General features: G+C 36.0%; 1 protein-coding gene across 3 annotated transcripts in view; it reads left to right on the forward strand.

Moving 5' to 3' along the window:
- Positions 1-17160, forward strand: part of MDGA2 (MAM domain containing glycosylphosphatidylinositol anchor 2) — an 838509-nt gene that overhangs the window by 678603 nt on the left and 142746 nt on the right. For all 3 annotated transcript variants that reach the window (XM_053595463.1, XM_053595464.1, XM_053595465.1), the window contains one exon: positions 6491-6639. In XM_053595463.1, the coding sequence (XP_053451438.1) occupies positions 6491-6639 (149 nt within the window). The remainder of the gene's footprint in view (positions 1-6490; positions 6640-17160) is intronic.

A 17160-nucleotide genomic window follows, 5' to 3' on the forward strand; every position in this document is an offset into this window, starting at 1 on the left:
ACTCCTTGGACCTAAAAATTCATCTTCCAAGGGTACAAAGACCAAAAACTCTTTCTCTTTTTTTTCCTTCTTAAACTTCTGCAGTGTCTTTTTTACAGGTCTGCTTTTTAATCCCTGGGGAATTCCCTTTCTTGTTTGCAAGCATAGGTATATATCTAAAAAGATGTTTGTTATAATTTCATTTAGTATTTCTAGATAAAAACTGAATTTCTTCTTCCTTTAGTACCTCTCTTACAAGCAAATCTATCATAATTCATTGTTTTGTGTAGGTTTTTATTCTCCATTTTTTTGCAGTCTGAGACTGGGGGCTTGTTTTATTTATCCATGTGACATGTATCAATTTCTTAACACCTCCTTTATGAAGTGAGAAATGAACAGATATCTCTTACATATGCAAATACATCCTATAAATTATTTTATAAACCAAATTGAGCTGTTTTATCTTCCTATAACCTATTTTTCAAATGTATGAACTCTTTCAAAAGCAATGTATGTGGTCCTGACCGCTAATAGACACTTTTTCTTTGCTTTTATTTCAAAAACTGTATTGACTTTACTAAACTCGATTCATTTAGCTGAGCACATTTAAACTGTTCTCAGTGGGAATGGTGATTATTTGTAGTGTATGCTTGAGCTGTATGCATAAAATTACTTTTGAAACCTCAGTGAGAAGATGTGTGGTTGACAGATGAGCACATGAAAGGGGCTTAACATCCTCCATCACTAGGGAAATGCAAGTCAACAAAATACCACCTCACACCCAGTAGGACGTTACCATGAAAAAAAAGAAAAAGAATGGCGGGCGTCTGTAGCCCCAGCTACTTGGGAGGCTAAGGCAAGTGAATCGCTTAAGCCCAAGAGTTTGGAGGTTGCTGTGAGCTGTGACACCATAGCACTCTACCCAGGACGACATAGTGAGACTCTGTCTCAAGAAAAAAGTAAATAAATAATAAAAAAAAATAAAGAAATAAATAAAAAAGGAAAAGAAAATAGCCAGTGTTGGCAAGGATGTGGAGAAGTTGGAACCCTTGTACACTGTTATTGAGAATGTAAAATAATGCTCCTGCTACAGAAAACAATATAAAGTTCCTCTAAGAATTAAACATACCGTTACCAGAGGATCCAGCAATTGAGAGTCTGGTCTCACAGAGATTTCTGGAATCCATGTTGATGGCAGCATTGTTAGCAATATCCAAGGTGAAAGCAACTCAAGCCTCAATCAGGGGATGAATGGATAAGATGTGGGATGAGTGTAAGGACATTATTTAGCCTTAAAAAGGAAGGCAATCTGACATGCTGAAACAGAGATGAATCTTGAGGACACAGCACGCTCCTGGTGTGCCGACCTCCTTGACTGGGATTTCAGGGTGTAGGGTCCTTCTCACCCCTACGTATGCACCCTCCCCCTTTTGCTCGGCACTTTGTGAGCGCGGGAGAGTTCTCCCTCCTGTTCTCCTGGTCATTTCCTGCAGCTCTCAGGTGTAAGGAATAATCAGAGAGCAGGCAGGCACTTCCGTCTGGCTCAAGCCTGCTCTTGAACAGACTCTCAGTGTTTCATAAAAAAGGGCGATGTACAAGGACGCCTGAAAGAGAAAAGCAGAAGCACAGGGGTTTGGTGAAACTGGGGGTACACAATGCTAGTGTAATTATCTCTATTACACTCTTTCTGTGTAAGAGAGAACAACTTCCAAAAATTAATAAACGCAATCATTTTCAAAAAGTGTCTGCAAAATAAAATACTTGTACTTTTGTATAAATGTATGCAACATTTTAGACCACATACATTTTTCTGTCTATAAATCTTCATAATATTTTAAAATCCAAGATTTATATATAATCATACATAACAAACCTGAAAATTATCACCCAGTTTGGATAACGGATGTAGTTTTAGGTCAGTTTGTCCGAAAAGATTTAAACTAAAATAAATTGTATAAAAATAAAACTAAAACTACAATGTAAAAAATTTAAGAAAATATTCTTAATATGCTTACGGAAGGAAGAAGGAAAATGACTGCATTAGAAAAAGACAAAGGAATTATGAATCTTTCCTGTTCAACCGGCAGATGTCCATGTTTGAATGTCCAAGCCCAAGACTATTACAAAGATATTTCCTTGTTTTTACTGTGTGTTTCTCACAAATGAGTCTACAAACATTAAGTATGATTGGCTCCAAAATCTGTGAGGAAAATTAAGTGTGTATGTTTTTTCTTTATTTTTAAGATGTCTGTCTCAAATGATATCAGGAAGCATTTTACCTTTTTAAAAAGGTTTTTCCAAGGGAAGTTCAGTCAAAGCATGCTTTGAGACCAGCGGATCTCCACTTGTGGGTTGCGACCCCTTCGGATTGTATTAAAGGTTTGCGGCATTAGGAAGGTTGAGAACCACTGCTTTGAGACATAGGCTAGCATATCTGTTTTTAACTATAACTACTGAAAATTATCTATGATTAGTACTTATTAATTACTAGTCAATACTGTTTATGGACTATCTTAAAGCATTTTTTACCTTTAATTCAAGGCAATATAATTATTCACCTAAAATAAAACTATTTTTAAAATATTTTATGAATCGAAGTCAAACTTGTAATGACTCAATATATTTGGTTATTCATTCATAATACCTTCCATTGTCACCACCATCTCCACTCTATGTCTTAATTTCTTTCTCTGTAGAATGAGACACTGGAATAATCACTAATGTATTTTCTGTTCTGCTGTTTCATGACAAAATGTTGCCCAATGCAGGTAAAATGCAGTATTTTAGGCAAGATGTGGTAATACACACCTGTCATCTCAGCTACTCAGGAGGGGCAGGCAGGAGGACCACTCGAGGCCGGAAATTGAGGTTCACCCTGGGCATCATAGCAAAACTCCTTTTCACAAGCAAAACTGTATTTAAAAAATATATATTGGAAGGCCTTTTTAATACTCTCCAATTAGATATTAAGGTGATGGAATTTATAGCAAAATTTGACTTCTTTGTAATTTTAAATGAGGGCTAGATTGGAGCTTAATTTTTTCACTGTCTTGAAAATAGGTCTTGATAAACAAATTCATATTATTCACAAGGTCATGAGGATCTTTTTTATAGCTTTTGGGTCAGACTGTTTCAGTAATTTAAAAAGTAATCATTTAATTAACAGTTTTAATGTAATAATGCCCATTTGCATAATGTATCATATAGCCAGTTACCTGCCTTGCTGTTAAGAAAGTCAGTGATACTGGGGCACCCCCAAGTCTGAAATTCTCAGAGTGAGGTTTCCTGTCATCCTTCTTTTCACCTCACACCTCCCCTTACCCCACCTCCCTCAGTCTCACCCCAGAGATCCTGGCTGTTGTAGAAAGTGCGCTGCTATTATCTCTCCAGGAGGGAGTCAAAGAGATGTTTCCTATAACTTCACAATTAGTTTTGATTTCTTTTGTTACACCCTCTTAGAGGTAATTTTAGGGGAGAAATTTCAGCTTTTAAAACATAAAAATTGTATGGACTATATTTCGTTGCATCCGAATAACCTAGGGTATTGGCAGAATACCTGAATTCAAAGCCCTACCTTAGAGATAAACTCATATTTATGCATACTAAATTTGGAGAAAGATTACTCTTTACGATTAGTGTATAACCTTCCTAGAAGAATACTTCTAAAATGCTATGAGATAATTTAAAAGTGCTGGTCCTCAGTGTTTGGACCACATTTAATCTAGAATTAGTGAACATAACAAATCTAGTTTGACCGCTGACAGATGTTTCACCACCACCTACAAGTGCACAACTGAAAGGTACTTAGTGATCACCTTGTGGACAGCTACTCTGGTCAGCCCTGATAAATGGCTATTTGTGTATAGACTAAATACCTCTAGTGAAGGGAAGCTCGCAGTCTATGGAGGTGGGGCATTCTACATTCAGAGATCTTGGGCAGAACATTTCTGAGTCAAAATATGTGTACTTTTGTTAGGCAATCACTGATACTCATTTTGTTTCATAGATCTGTTAACATTTAGTGTTGTTTTTATTTAGCCAGATTTTCTTTCTCTTCTAATAGATTGTCAACTCCTTGAAAACTATTAGCCCACTTTTGAGAGCTATTTTGTTTCTTTTCCTTGCTAAATAGCATCTAGCTATGATTCTATTATCTTTAAGTGAATCCTTCATTCATTTTATTAAAAATATGCTATGTAGAACTAAATCTAAGTTTCCTTCCTGATCCAATAACAAAACAGCCCCAGTTTCCCTTTAAATAAACAAGCAAACAAACAAACAAACAACGACATCATCAGAAACCCCACTAGACCCTCACCTCCCTAACTCAACATACAGATGCTGCTTTCCAGTGGAAACCCTCTAGGTCTGTGTTACCGAGGCAGCTCGTTACTTTCTCGTCGTACCGATGCTTGTCTTTAATTATTATGACATCCCTAGCTCTTAGAGCTACTACTAAATTCACCTCTGCAATTTTGTTTTGAGAAGTTTTGTTTTAAGCACAAGTCGTCAAGACTGTTTTGAGTATTGGTTCTTTAACTCGGTGTATTATTTACCTCTTATCTGAACTTTGCTCTTAGATACTCTGAACACGAATGAATTGGTGCTATCATCTAGTACTAAATGAAAACATCATATAAGATAAAATAAACTAAAGTGATAGCTCTTTTGTAAAGGCCCCTCTCCTTGGTGTTCTTTATATAGAGGTGATGATCCATTCTCAGTTGAACTGATTAAATACTCATATAACATTTTAAAAAATTCATACAACTTAGATATAGAAAACCTTGACAAATTGTTACCAAAATTCAAATATTTTATTCCATATGTTTCATTTTAATAGTAAACATGTCAAATATTAAATTCTATTCATGCGTCATTCTTGGTGAAACTCTTCAGGGTAATAGAGATCATTGTTTACATTCTTGGTATTTAAAACCCACACTTTAGGGGCGGCACCTGTGGCTCAAGGAGTAGGGTGCTGGCCCCTTATGCCGAGGGTGGCGGCTTCAAACCCAAACACGGCAAAAAAAAAAACCCTACACTTCAATTATGTGATACAAGTGTTCCTGGATAAACTCTTCTGCAATCCTTACAGGACAGTAACTGATGATAAGGAAATGTGAAAAGCAGGTATAAGAAGTTCCTGCATACATGAAAAAAACACATGAGGGCCTTTAGTCCTTAATCTAATTCAAAAGAAGAAAAAACAAAAAGGTGTCGAGTGAGTGATGATAACTGTATTAACTTCTAACATCTCCAGTAAGAATTGCAAAGGATTATAAAGCTAGTTGCAAAGTCCAGGTAAATGTAATCAGTCTCCATGAAGCTGAGGCCACACACCCTCTGCTACTGTATCCAGAATTGTGTCCAGCACACGAGGTGGCATTGAATCAGCTTCTGCTAAATATTTCTCAATTATTAAATAAAATATGCTATTGGTAGTGGGAAAAATATCTGTATTTTAGAATATCAGGAAGTTTAATCTAAAATTCCAAATAGTCTACACAGTTTTAATTTTGGCAGTTGAAAAAAGAAGATAATGAGATGGTTTATACAGGGTGGCCATTAAGCCATGTGCCATTTAAATAGAGTACAATGTCAAATTGCGTGACCTTTACAGCCACCCTATACCACCTGCTGTGTCGCCACATGCACTTCAGATTTCCTGGAACTCTAAATCAAAGGTTTTTTTTCTATTGACCAGTTCTTTTATTAAGTTGTTTTCTTAAGTTTTAAGTTCAACTTTATGGACCAAAGCTGCAGATAATAGAAACCCAAATTTTCATTTTCCACTAGTTGTGTTTAAGAGTTAGTCACTCACTTTCGGATATGTGGCTTTAGACCTCTAGGATACCACATTTTTGGTTTCCCTCTTTTACTGGTTGTTCCATCTCAGGCCTACTTCTTACCTCCTCCCATAACTCTAAACACTGGATTACCCGAGTGGTCAGACTTCCATCTCCTGGACCTACTCACACCCCGTTGGGGATGTCATCAGTCTCACGGCCTTGCATTTAAATTCTTTCTGTGCGTGCCCACGGTAAGACGGTGTTACCTCTAGTCCTGACCTCTCCTGTAGTCCAAACCAGGTATATCGCACCGCATACTTATTGTCTCTGTTTAGATCACTTAACTTGTTTAAGAATGACTTCTTTATATTCTGCTTCCAAATTTGATACTCTGTAGCGGTCCCTTTGCATTTCTGAAATTTTCGGAAATTCTGATTCTCCGGTTGCTTAGTCCACACACCTTGCAATCGCCCTTTATTCTTTCCTCCTCACACTGCTCATCCAGCCATCTGGGAGATACCCTTGCATCTGTTCTCAAAGAATATCCAGAGCATTGATTGGATTTTAATAATACTAAACTTTTCAAATGTAAGAATTACTTATGAAACCTGTAACATTATAGAAAAAAATGATAAAAAGAACCAAAGAAAGTAAAAAGTATGTTTAAACTGTAATGCATCAGCATTCAATGTTAAGCACTTCTTCTTTTTTTATTCCAGGAAAGGCCTACCCTCCAGAATTCTATTATGACACCTACAATCCGGTGTGGCAGAATCGACACCGCGTTTATTCCTACAGCCTGCAGTGGACGCAGATGAACCCTGATGCCGTGGACCGGATCGTCGCGTACCGTTTGGGTATAAGGCAGGTGAGAAATTTGATCAATGTCTTTTTCTGTGTGTGTGTGTGATCTTCTGTGAAATCTCATTGCTATAATTTTCTAATCATTTTTCATGACTCCATAATATATTTTCTACATGTATGTATATATACTAATGCTATTGATGTGTTTACGTATTTCCAGTACGTGTATTACGAGACACAAACTTCTGAATTACCTAAAAGTGTTTGAAATTAATTTACACACTTTCGACTATGATGATCGACATATTCAGGCAACATGATTTGCACCTTCTGAGATCTTTCATTTCTAAATACACTAGAGAGGTTACATGGTTTGATTGCCATCAGAGGATGTTTTTAAGATGTGTTCACACATACATATAATGCATAATAATTTGTCGTGTTTCCTAAGAAGCTAGAAGCCTTCCATATTTTTAGTTTAAAGGTTTAAGGCACATTTATAATGTTTTAAAAGTTAATTTAATATGACTGAAAAATAAAGATAATTTAGTGAAGTGAGAAGAGAAAATTAAGATATTTTCCTAAGGTAGCTGAAGATTATGACTTATGTGGAATAAAATATATTTTTCAAATGAACCAGTGTTAAACTTATCAGCTCTGTTGGTGTAATATGATATTTCTTTAGTTTAAACATAAATCTTTGTTTCTTGTTAGCCTGTCACTTGGGTGACTATTTCAATATAGTAAGACATTTTGGTAGATTTATTTGATTACTACCTAATCTATTACTTTTCCCTCACAAATTTGTATTATCGACAGATGTGCAAAGTGTGTGTCCCACTTCCTTAACTAAATCACAGAATAAGGGTTTTAATTTGGAACAGTAGAAAGGACAAAATTTGCCTGGAGAAAGATTGGTCAACTTCCGGCAATCCATTCAGCTGTTCTATCGTATCATAAAAACACTGTTTTTCTGTATTACAACATTACAATAAAAGACCTTGTAATATACCTTATTCACAGTGATATACTTTGTAAATTATTCTTATCCTATCTGTTTAAGAATTTCAAAAGACTAAAAGAACTTTTCCTAGTGAAAACACCTCGGCATTCAATCATTACTGCTTCCTGGCCTGTGTGCCTAAGTGTGCCCAGGTCACTAATAACAGTAGGCCTTTCAGAATGTCCCCATCATAATCCTTGGTTTACACTGATCCCTAGGAAAATCTGAGCAAATCCGAGCTTCATATCAAAATTATTTATCATACTTGTTTTAATTTGATAATTTTCCTTGATAAAGAAATTAAAAACAGCAATGAAACATTAGGAGTTCTTTCTCAGTAGATGGGCTTAGTCCTTTTCTTAACGTTGATAATACTTTAAAATTTTTCGTATTCGGAGTATCTTTAAGCATTTTTTACTTTATACATCTCACACTCTTTTTTCAAATTCTTGACCCATTGTTTGGTCATTTTTTTGTTATACATGCTTTTCAAAAGTCTTAAAACACTTATGACTAAATTTCCACTTGTGAAGATAAATTATTTTACTTTTCCTGTTTTCTGGTTACGGTTTCATTTGTGACGATACTGTCATTATTGTGTCTTTAGTTTCTCTCTTTCTTCCTCAGTATATTTCCTGCAGTCTCTGCATCACCTCTCAGGACTAGAGGAAGGACTCAGGTCTGAATGTGTGGAATTGACTCAGGCCTGACCACCACCCCCTGCCCTCCCTCTTACTTGCTTCAAATACCGGTTTCTCCTTAACATGTCTGTTGTGAATTCTTCTCCATAAGCCAAGTTGAATAGAAAAGTAGTCACCATTGAAATCCCCCCACCCTCAAAATAGAAGGCAGATTTTAGCAGAGCTAGAATTCCTCAAAGAGGGATCCAATTCATTAAATCCCTCTCTTGTCCATACCTTCTACCCATGATTGGAGAACCATCTTTTGTGATATCCTCTGCCAGTGTTGCTGTATTATTTTTCAGTGATGAGGTCTCTTTATTTTCCTTTCCTGACATGAACATACTCCACATTCACATTTCTTGATCATAGAATGGGCGTATAATTCCCTGGAATCCAGGGACACCATTCCCAGTCATGGTGTTGTTTCTTTCTTTTTTTTTTTTTATTTTTATTAAACTATAGCTGTGTACATTAGTATGATCGTGGGGCACCATACACTTGGTTCATAGATCGTTTGGCACATTTTCATCACATTAGTTAACATAGCTTTTGTAGCATTTTCTTAGTTATTTTGCTTTTGAACAGATTAGTTAAATAATTTTCTCTTATTCTGCCTTTTGAGAATAAATTAGATATGTATACATATGAGGGTGTAATTTTCCTTTTTCTATGTTTTGTTAAAATAATGAATTCCAGACATGTCTGGTTTCTAACTTTAGTCGATCTAGCCTCATAATGAAATAGCTGCATAGCCTTGAACATGTTTCTGGACATACCGGAGCCTGGCGTCTTACCCTGTAAGTTGAAGAATACACCTGTCAGGCTCTCAGAGGATGATGTGGACTATGTCCCCACTTGTCCTCCAGCCTAGGGACTCTTGGTGCAGCCTTGTGCAAACAGTTGTGGCAATTCTTATATTCATCTGCCAGGTTTTCATAAACATTTCTCAAAAGTGCATTTCAGGAGCTTAATATGTTTAATATTTTTATATTTTAGTTTTAACTGGCATATTTCATATCCTAGGTCTAAGCCTTATCCTCTATCATGATTTTCACAATAATTTCCAGATTTTTTTTGCCACTTGGTATTTTTATTTCAAGCCTGCTGTCCTCCATAATATCCATCTTACTGATTCATATTCTTCTTTTCCACTTTGAGTCTTCCCGTAAAGCCTTCTTGATCAGATCAGTAAGTTGCCTGCTAATACTGTTCCTCCCTGGTTCTGTGAGATGCCTTCTATCCACTAAAGGAAAATAAATTTATGGTGTTATAAACCATGGTCCAAAAGACAAATTCTTTGTCTTACTCAATTGTTGACGCTTACTCTTTATTTCTCATAGCATTCTTTCCTGGGCTGCTTTTTCCTTAGGATTTTCTTTTATGTTTAGAAATAAATATTTTTTTCAAGATTTTTTTTTTAAATTATACTCTATCCTAATTGACAGTTTCACTCAGATAGTATATCTTCCCTTGGAGAGAAACTCTGATATATCCTTTGGGTCTGTCCTAGTACAGACCTTTACCATCCCTTGCACTATTCTGCCATTCTAAACAGGAAGATGCTGTTTGTATATGGAATGTAAGAAAAGAAGGAGCCTGCAGACACTCTTTTCTTTTTTCTACTACAAATGTGTTTCATACTCCACCCTTACATGAAAAATCTATAAGGCAAAAATGGCTTCATTAAGCAACATTTCCTTTGAAAATCCACTTGTATGTGGACTTTTAGAGTGATAGGAAAAAAAATCATTCTCAATACAGTAAAATTTATATAATTCTTTTAAAAATACCTCAAAAGAGGGTGAAAAGGCAAGCTACAGACAGAAAGAAAATCTTCACAAGTCATCTATCCAACACAGGGTTAATATCCATAATATATTAAGAACTCTGACAACTCAAGAGTAAAAAAGCAAACAGTCCAGTTAAAACGTGGGCAAATGATATAAGGAGACACTTCACCTAAAAAGATACATAGACAGAAAATAAGCACACGAAAAACATTCACTGTCATTAGTCATTCAGGAAATGCAAATTAAAACCACAATGAGCTATCACATATTTGTCTGAATGGCTAAAATTTTTCTTTAAAAATATTGGCAATACCAAATGCTGACAAAGAGGAGGAAAAACTCACACATAAATTGTTTGACAGCTTCATAAAAAAGTGAACATGAAACTTCTATGCAACTCAGCAATTATACTCTTGGCCACTTATTATAAAGAAATGAAGATTTTTGTTCACACAAAATTCAACTGCACATAAATGTTTACAGAGGCTTTATTCCTAACAGCCCCAAACTAGAAGCAAACCAATGGTCATTCAACGCGTGGTAAAGCAAACTGTAGTACACCAGTGCCGTGGAATGAAATGAATGAACTGCTGATAAACACAGCAGCCTAGATGAATCTCCAGGGAATTAAGCAGAGAAAGAAAAGCCAATCCCCAAAAGTCATATACGCTACACTTTCATATACATATATATGTAATAATAATATATAATATGACTGAAACAGCAAAATTTTTTAAATGGTAACAGTCTGTAGGGCAGGGGCAGAAAGTAACATGAGTATGTCTCTAAAATGGCAACATGAGGCATCCTTGCAGTGAAAGAAACATTCTCTCTCATGATGATCTCAATGTCAACATCAAAGGTTGTGCTAACGGGCGGCGCCTGTGGCTCAGCGGGTAGGGCGCCGGTCCCATATGCCAGAGGTGGCGGGTTCAAACCCAGCCCCGGCCAAATTAAAAAAAAAAAAAAAAAAAAAAAAAAAAAAAAAAAAAGGTTGTGCTACCATACTACAGTTTTGTAAGATGTTACCACTGGAGGAAACTGGGTAAAGTGTACATGAGCTATCTTTATTATTTCTCACAACTGCATGTGAGTCTATACTCGACTGAAAACAAAAATTTTAATTTTTTAAAAACTCAGAATGATTGGCGGGGATATGGATGTGTTATCTTGATTGGGATGGTTTGATATGTACATATACATATACCTATAGCAGACTTGATCAAATTGTACCCTTTAAATGCATACATTTTTGCATATCAATTACACCTCAATAAAATGATGGGGTAGGGGGAGGAATACAGCATTTTTCTTTTTCTTCCCTTTCCGAATAATTCAATCTTATAGCTCCAAAGTGAGCCAGGCAAAATAGGCATCCACACTAAAGGGGAGGGAAGGGGGAAGTAAAAAAAAAAAATACCTTTTTGATAATAGGAAGCAAAAATCATTATTTAAATAGGCTTATTTTTCTCTGTTATCTTAGAAAGTTGAGACTTCTTCTTCCCCACGTATCAACATTTAGCTATCGACATTGTCTTAGGACACCATCAGATACCAGCACTTAAAAAAATCACTCTCAAATTCTTATCTTACATTATTTTAATGAAGATTTTATATTAAATGCATATGGCCTGTGTAATCTCCCAAGCTACCTGAGAATCTTACATCATTGAGCTTTTGAATATTGTCAATGTAGCTTCTATGGTTTAAATGAATTATGGCCTAGCAACATAAATTTTTAAAATAATGGTTTCTATTCCTATTAATTGTGTTTATGTCATTGACTATGAGCTCAAGTTTTCATCAAAGTATTGTTAATTTGTGTTACATCTTATCATTTTAATATCTTACTATTTTAGGCCATATTTTTATTTTGAGCCTATAGATGTAAATAATTTTTCTAGCCATAAAATACTTAGGTTATCTGGAATAACATAGCTCCCCTCTGAATATCAGAAGCGCCCTTAATTAGGCAGGTATTTTTATATTTGATGGAGTCTGAAAAACAAGTTAGATTATTTAAGATTAGTGGCAAATTCATTTCTAATGACTCTGCTTTATATTTAATCCAGAAACCTTTAAAACCTTATTACCTATTCCTAAATTTAATAAGATTATAGAATCATTGCTGTGCTATTAACCACAGCCTGATGGGGCTTGGAAACAACCCAGCATTCCTCTGAGCGTTATGATAGTATTATCTGACTCTTTTGGTTAAAGCTGTATATCTGCATTTAAGTATTATCAGGGACATAGCCTCCAAATTTCAGTATTACACATTTTTTTATAAAATGCTCCAGAGTATCAAAAAAAATTTTTTTTTTTTAATTCTGGAATTGCTGCTTCAGGTAACTTAAAAAGAGAACAAATACAAGACATCATGAGAAGCTAAAAAATTAATTTGTGGGGAAAAGGTTTTTCAAAATCTTGATGTCCTAAAGTTATGCATTTTAGGCTCAGCTAAGCAATTGTTTAATCTCTTTGCAGCCACTAGCCTCCAATTATTTGCTTCATTTTTTGCTTAACAGGAAAGAGAAAAAGGTTATTTGAATCTCTATTTTCCTGGTATCTAAGAAATTAAGAAATGAGCAAAACTTTCCAAACTATCTAAATACACCAAACAGTATAAATTTTATTTGACTCCATAAAGGATTTTCGAGTTTTGTAAAATTTCCTCTTTCTATTCTGCCGTAAAGATCCACAGTGAGTATGACGTTTTGACTCTCATCTTTGGAAAGTAAGAGATTTTACTGAATAAAAACCTTAATTGTCCCTGTTTCAGTCTTACTTACTCATGGTGTATTAAAAAATTTATCATACTCATTTCGTCAATAAAAATTTGAGTAAATTAATTATAATAATAAAAACCAAGGCTTACACAATGAAGAATTATTGTCCTCAATGCCTTATTAAAATAAGTGCTATGATAGAATGATAGAGATGTTTACATGGTTTTACAGAAACAGGTTTGGAAGTACCCTGTTTCTCCGAAAATAAGACCTACTTCCAGGAAAGATAAGACGTCCCCTGAAAATAAGACCTAGCGCATCTTTGGGAGCACACCTTAAAAGAAGACACTGTCTTATTTTCGGGGAAACAGGGTAGGTAGTGCTGGCAGGTAGTGGGCTAAAGACACAGTCACTAAGATGAAAACTTTGTTAGTTTTATAAGTTTTATCCCTAAAACTTTCTTCTTAAACTGTAACCATTAACAATATTCAAAACTCGGGAATCAAAATATATATTTTTGATATAACTGATTGTTAGATAAACTTATCATACACTGAATTTTGATCTTTTTTTTTTTGTAGAGACAGAGTCTCACTGTACTGCCCTCCGGTAGAGTGCTGTGGTGTCACACGGCTCACAGCAACCTCTACTCTTTGGGCTTACGCGATTCTCTTGCCCCAGCCTCCACAGCAGCTGGGACTACAGGCGCCCACCACAACGCCCGGCTATTTTTTTTTTGTTGCAGTTTGGCCGGGGCTGGGTTTGAACCCACCACCCTCGGCATATGGGGCCGGCGCCCTACTCACTGAGCCACAGGCCCCGCCCTGAATTTTGATCTTTATAGATGTGACTTGAATGGCTGAGAAATTATTTATTTCTCCTTCCAGTTAAAACATTTCGGAATTCATTGTTAATTTTTGCTTATTAAAGGCTTAATACTATGGTACGGTGTGCAGATGCTGAAGAGGAGTGGTTGGATAAGATACAAGTAAAATGGGAATAATCCGCAAGATGCCCCAAAAGTTCATGAGCAGTTTAAAATTTGTGCTTGATTTAAAACAACTGGACAGGTTTTGTTGAGAGGACTGTTTTCAAAAATCATTTGAAATTAGGCATTTCGGGCGGCGCCTGTGGCTCAGTCGGTAAGGCGCCGGCCCCATATTCCGAGGGTGGCGGGTTCAAACCCGGCCCGGCCAAACTGCAACCAAAAAATAGCCGGGCGTTGTGGCGGGCACCTGTAGTCCCAGCTACTTGGGAGGCTGAGGCAAGAGAATCGCTTAAGCCCAGGAGTTGGAGGTTGCTGTGAGCTGTGTGATGCCACGGCACTCTACCGAGGGCCGTAAAGTGAAACTCTGTCTCTACAAAAAAAAAAAAAAAAAGAAAGAAATTAGGCATTTCATGCCAGTTCAGGGAAAGAGGTGGAGATTTGGTAGATGATTTGAATTGCTCATATTGTCTTAAATCATGAACAAAATGACATCGTCTATAGATTAATATGATAATGCCATACAACGTGTATTGATTGCGTAGAGACTGAGACTACCGTTAGGCCCAGGTTTAAGATGTGTGCTAATGATTAGAGTAGTGAAAGGGGAGGATAAATGAAATTGAATTAAGAAACTGTTGAAATGGGCAGACATTAAATATTGATTTACTTTCGAGGAAAAGTTTTGAAAAGGACAATGACCTCATGTTCATTGTTGTTTACTTCGTCTCTTGAGTGAACGTTCTGGAGGGTGTCAAATACAGAAAGATAAGAGAGGGAGCCAGGGAAACAGGGGCAATGTAGAGAAATAATTTTGTATATGGGTTTTTTTTTTTTGGTTTTGGAAAAGACATAAACCATAATCCAGTTGGTAAAAAGTGAAGTTATCTCCATCTTCCAAATGAAAGACACCACCCACATTTGTTTCATTCCTGAAAAAACTAATTTCAAAATGTTATATATTAATAGGAATAAATATATAGTAAATTTGAAAGGTCTGGGTAAGGCATAAACCTTCAATTGATGCAGAAGGCTCTATAAAATAAGAATACCTTGTCTTGCAAAAGTTCTAATATTTGCCGAAGAGTTTTTCTGAGTCTGTGGCATTTGTACAGATCTTGTTCTGTTTAGCAATACTGCTTCAGAAAATTAATTAGAATCATCCTTTCCCTCCACCCTGAACGTACTGGAAAATGAGCAACCTCAAAGAGACTTTTGGAGTGAAAGAGTATTAAAATATTGATAAAAATAAGTTTATAAGTATGCTCATATTTTTAAATATGGACTTGTTAAGTTTGAGTGATGGGGAGCATAGAACGAACCCTAGTTAAGACTATGCTACTAAGACTTGGACAAAAATGTCTTCTTAAATATGTAAATTTATAGGTCAAAAGCATTAAACCTGAAAGCTGAAGGTGGAAAAAATATGGAGACATGAATTTACCATAGAAGACAGTAGAGATGGAATTTACAGCAAAAAAGAAAGAGTGGAAAATTTCAAACATTTGTGTCTGTGTAGGGAGTGGTGTTTATACTTTTAAGCAACATTTTAAAAGAGAAAAAGCCCTAAATTTTTAAATACCAGATACAAGCTGGTGTTGTTTTTTTACTCAGGGTAATTAAGGTAAGAGGGTAATGGGGGGAAAGATGGTAGATGAATTATTCCAAGGTCGACTGGTTACAAGTATGATTAAGTTGACCTGAGGTATCCTTGACATCCACTTAAATCAGTATTTTATTAATGAAATGAAGACTTTATTTCTTTGATGAAAGAACACTTGTTAAGTGTCTAAATTATTTCTTTTAAATACTGTAAATAGATGGTTATTATGAATTCTAAGACTTTGATCCAAATCAAAGAGATTATCTGAATAGACCAATTACATGCTAAGGGTCACATATGATGAGTAGGCGTGTAGAGTTCAATGGAAAACAGTCATTCATTTAACAACTTTCACTGAAAAAAAGAAAAAGATCAAAATTTGAAATAGACTAGGGGTATGGAGTTTGTAACTGTTCTTATTTTCTTTTTGTGTGTGTGTGCTTAACACTATGCAAGTTGCTTGTTTGAATACAGATTTATAGACTAAATTTGTACTTTATTTACTGAGTGTCTTATAGCACTGGTTCTCAAGCGCGAGTGTGCATCAGAATCACCTGTAAGACTTGTTAACAGAGTTGCTGGACCCTCCCTCCAGAATTTCTGATTTAGTTGATCAGTGCGGGGCCCCTGTATTTCTGACACCTCCCTGTGTGCTGCTGGTGCAGCTGTCTGGAGCCCTGTTTTGAGACCCACTGCTTTATTTCATTACACATTCCTAGAGAGCCTGAGATCAGATCCCATTTTCATTATCTGGGTTTTCATTCATACGCTGACGTTCTTATATGATCTCCATGTGGAAGCAGCAGTGTGAATGTTGCCTGATGGTGTTCACCGAGCATTTGTGGCAGGATGTTTGCAGGTTGGAACAGGTGACTGTTGAGATCTCACCAGAGGGGCATCTCCTCGGCATGTCTGGATTGATGCACTTCCAAGATTAGGGATTATTGAAATATCAAGATTTAAAATTTACCTACGGGACTGAGAACTAACTCTAATGCAAATATTTTCTTTACTTCTTCTGAGCAAGGTGCTACAGGCCTCAAGTGATGTCATTTTAAGGTCCTTTTGTTATAATGTTGATGAGGAAAAAAATGATTGTTCTGCAGAGGCACTGTGAGAGTTCGCACCTTCTCCCTCTGTGGGTTTTCTCTGATTTCCTCTCACCTCACAGAGATGAGCGCATTGAGTTAATTGGCGTGTCCAAGGGGTCCCAGTCTGAGTGAGTGAGGGTGTAGGTGTGAGCGCACCCTGGGAAGGGATGGCATCCTGTCCAGATACGGTTCCCTCCTTGCGCCCTGAGCTGTTAGAGTGGCTCTCGTCACCTACAGCCTTAAACTGGAATTATTGGGTAAATAATATCTTACCTGTTTTTATCATTCTTTCTTCAATTTACATATAGAAGCTCACACTTATTTCAATGTTTAATATTGGAAGTGATTATTTAGAAGTTTGATAAGGTATTTGTGATGAGCAATATGCCATTAGAATTTAATTCTTATTTACACCAATTAGCCTATTGCAAAATAGGCTAATGTACCATTTTCCTTAACATCAGTTTCTAAGAACCTATTGTTGACGTAAAGTGAAGACTTACTGTGTAAAGACACACAAACTTAGGCTTATATTTTTATGTCTTCCTAAAGGTTCTTCATAATAAACCTATTAATGAAGTCCTAAAGGTTATTTATAATAAACCTATTAATGAATCCTAAAAATTACTTATGAGAGTTGTAAATTAAAGTTTACATTTGATAGTTTTTCTGTGACTAATTCAAGGCTCCACTAAGGAGTA

The sequence above is a fragment of the Nycticebus coucang genome, chromosome 6, assembly GCF_027406575.1.
Source record: "Nycticebus coucang isolate mNycCou1 chromosome 6, mNycCou1.pri, whole genome shotgun sequence".
In the NCBI taxonomy this organism is placed as follows: Eukaryota; Metazoa; Chordata; class Mammalia; order Primates; family Lorisidae; genus Nycticebus; species Nycticebus coucang.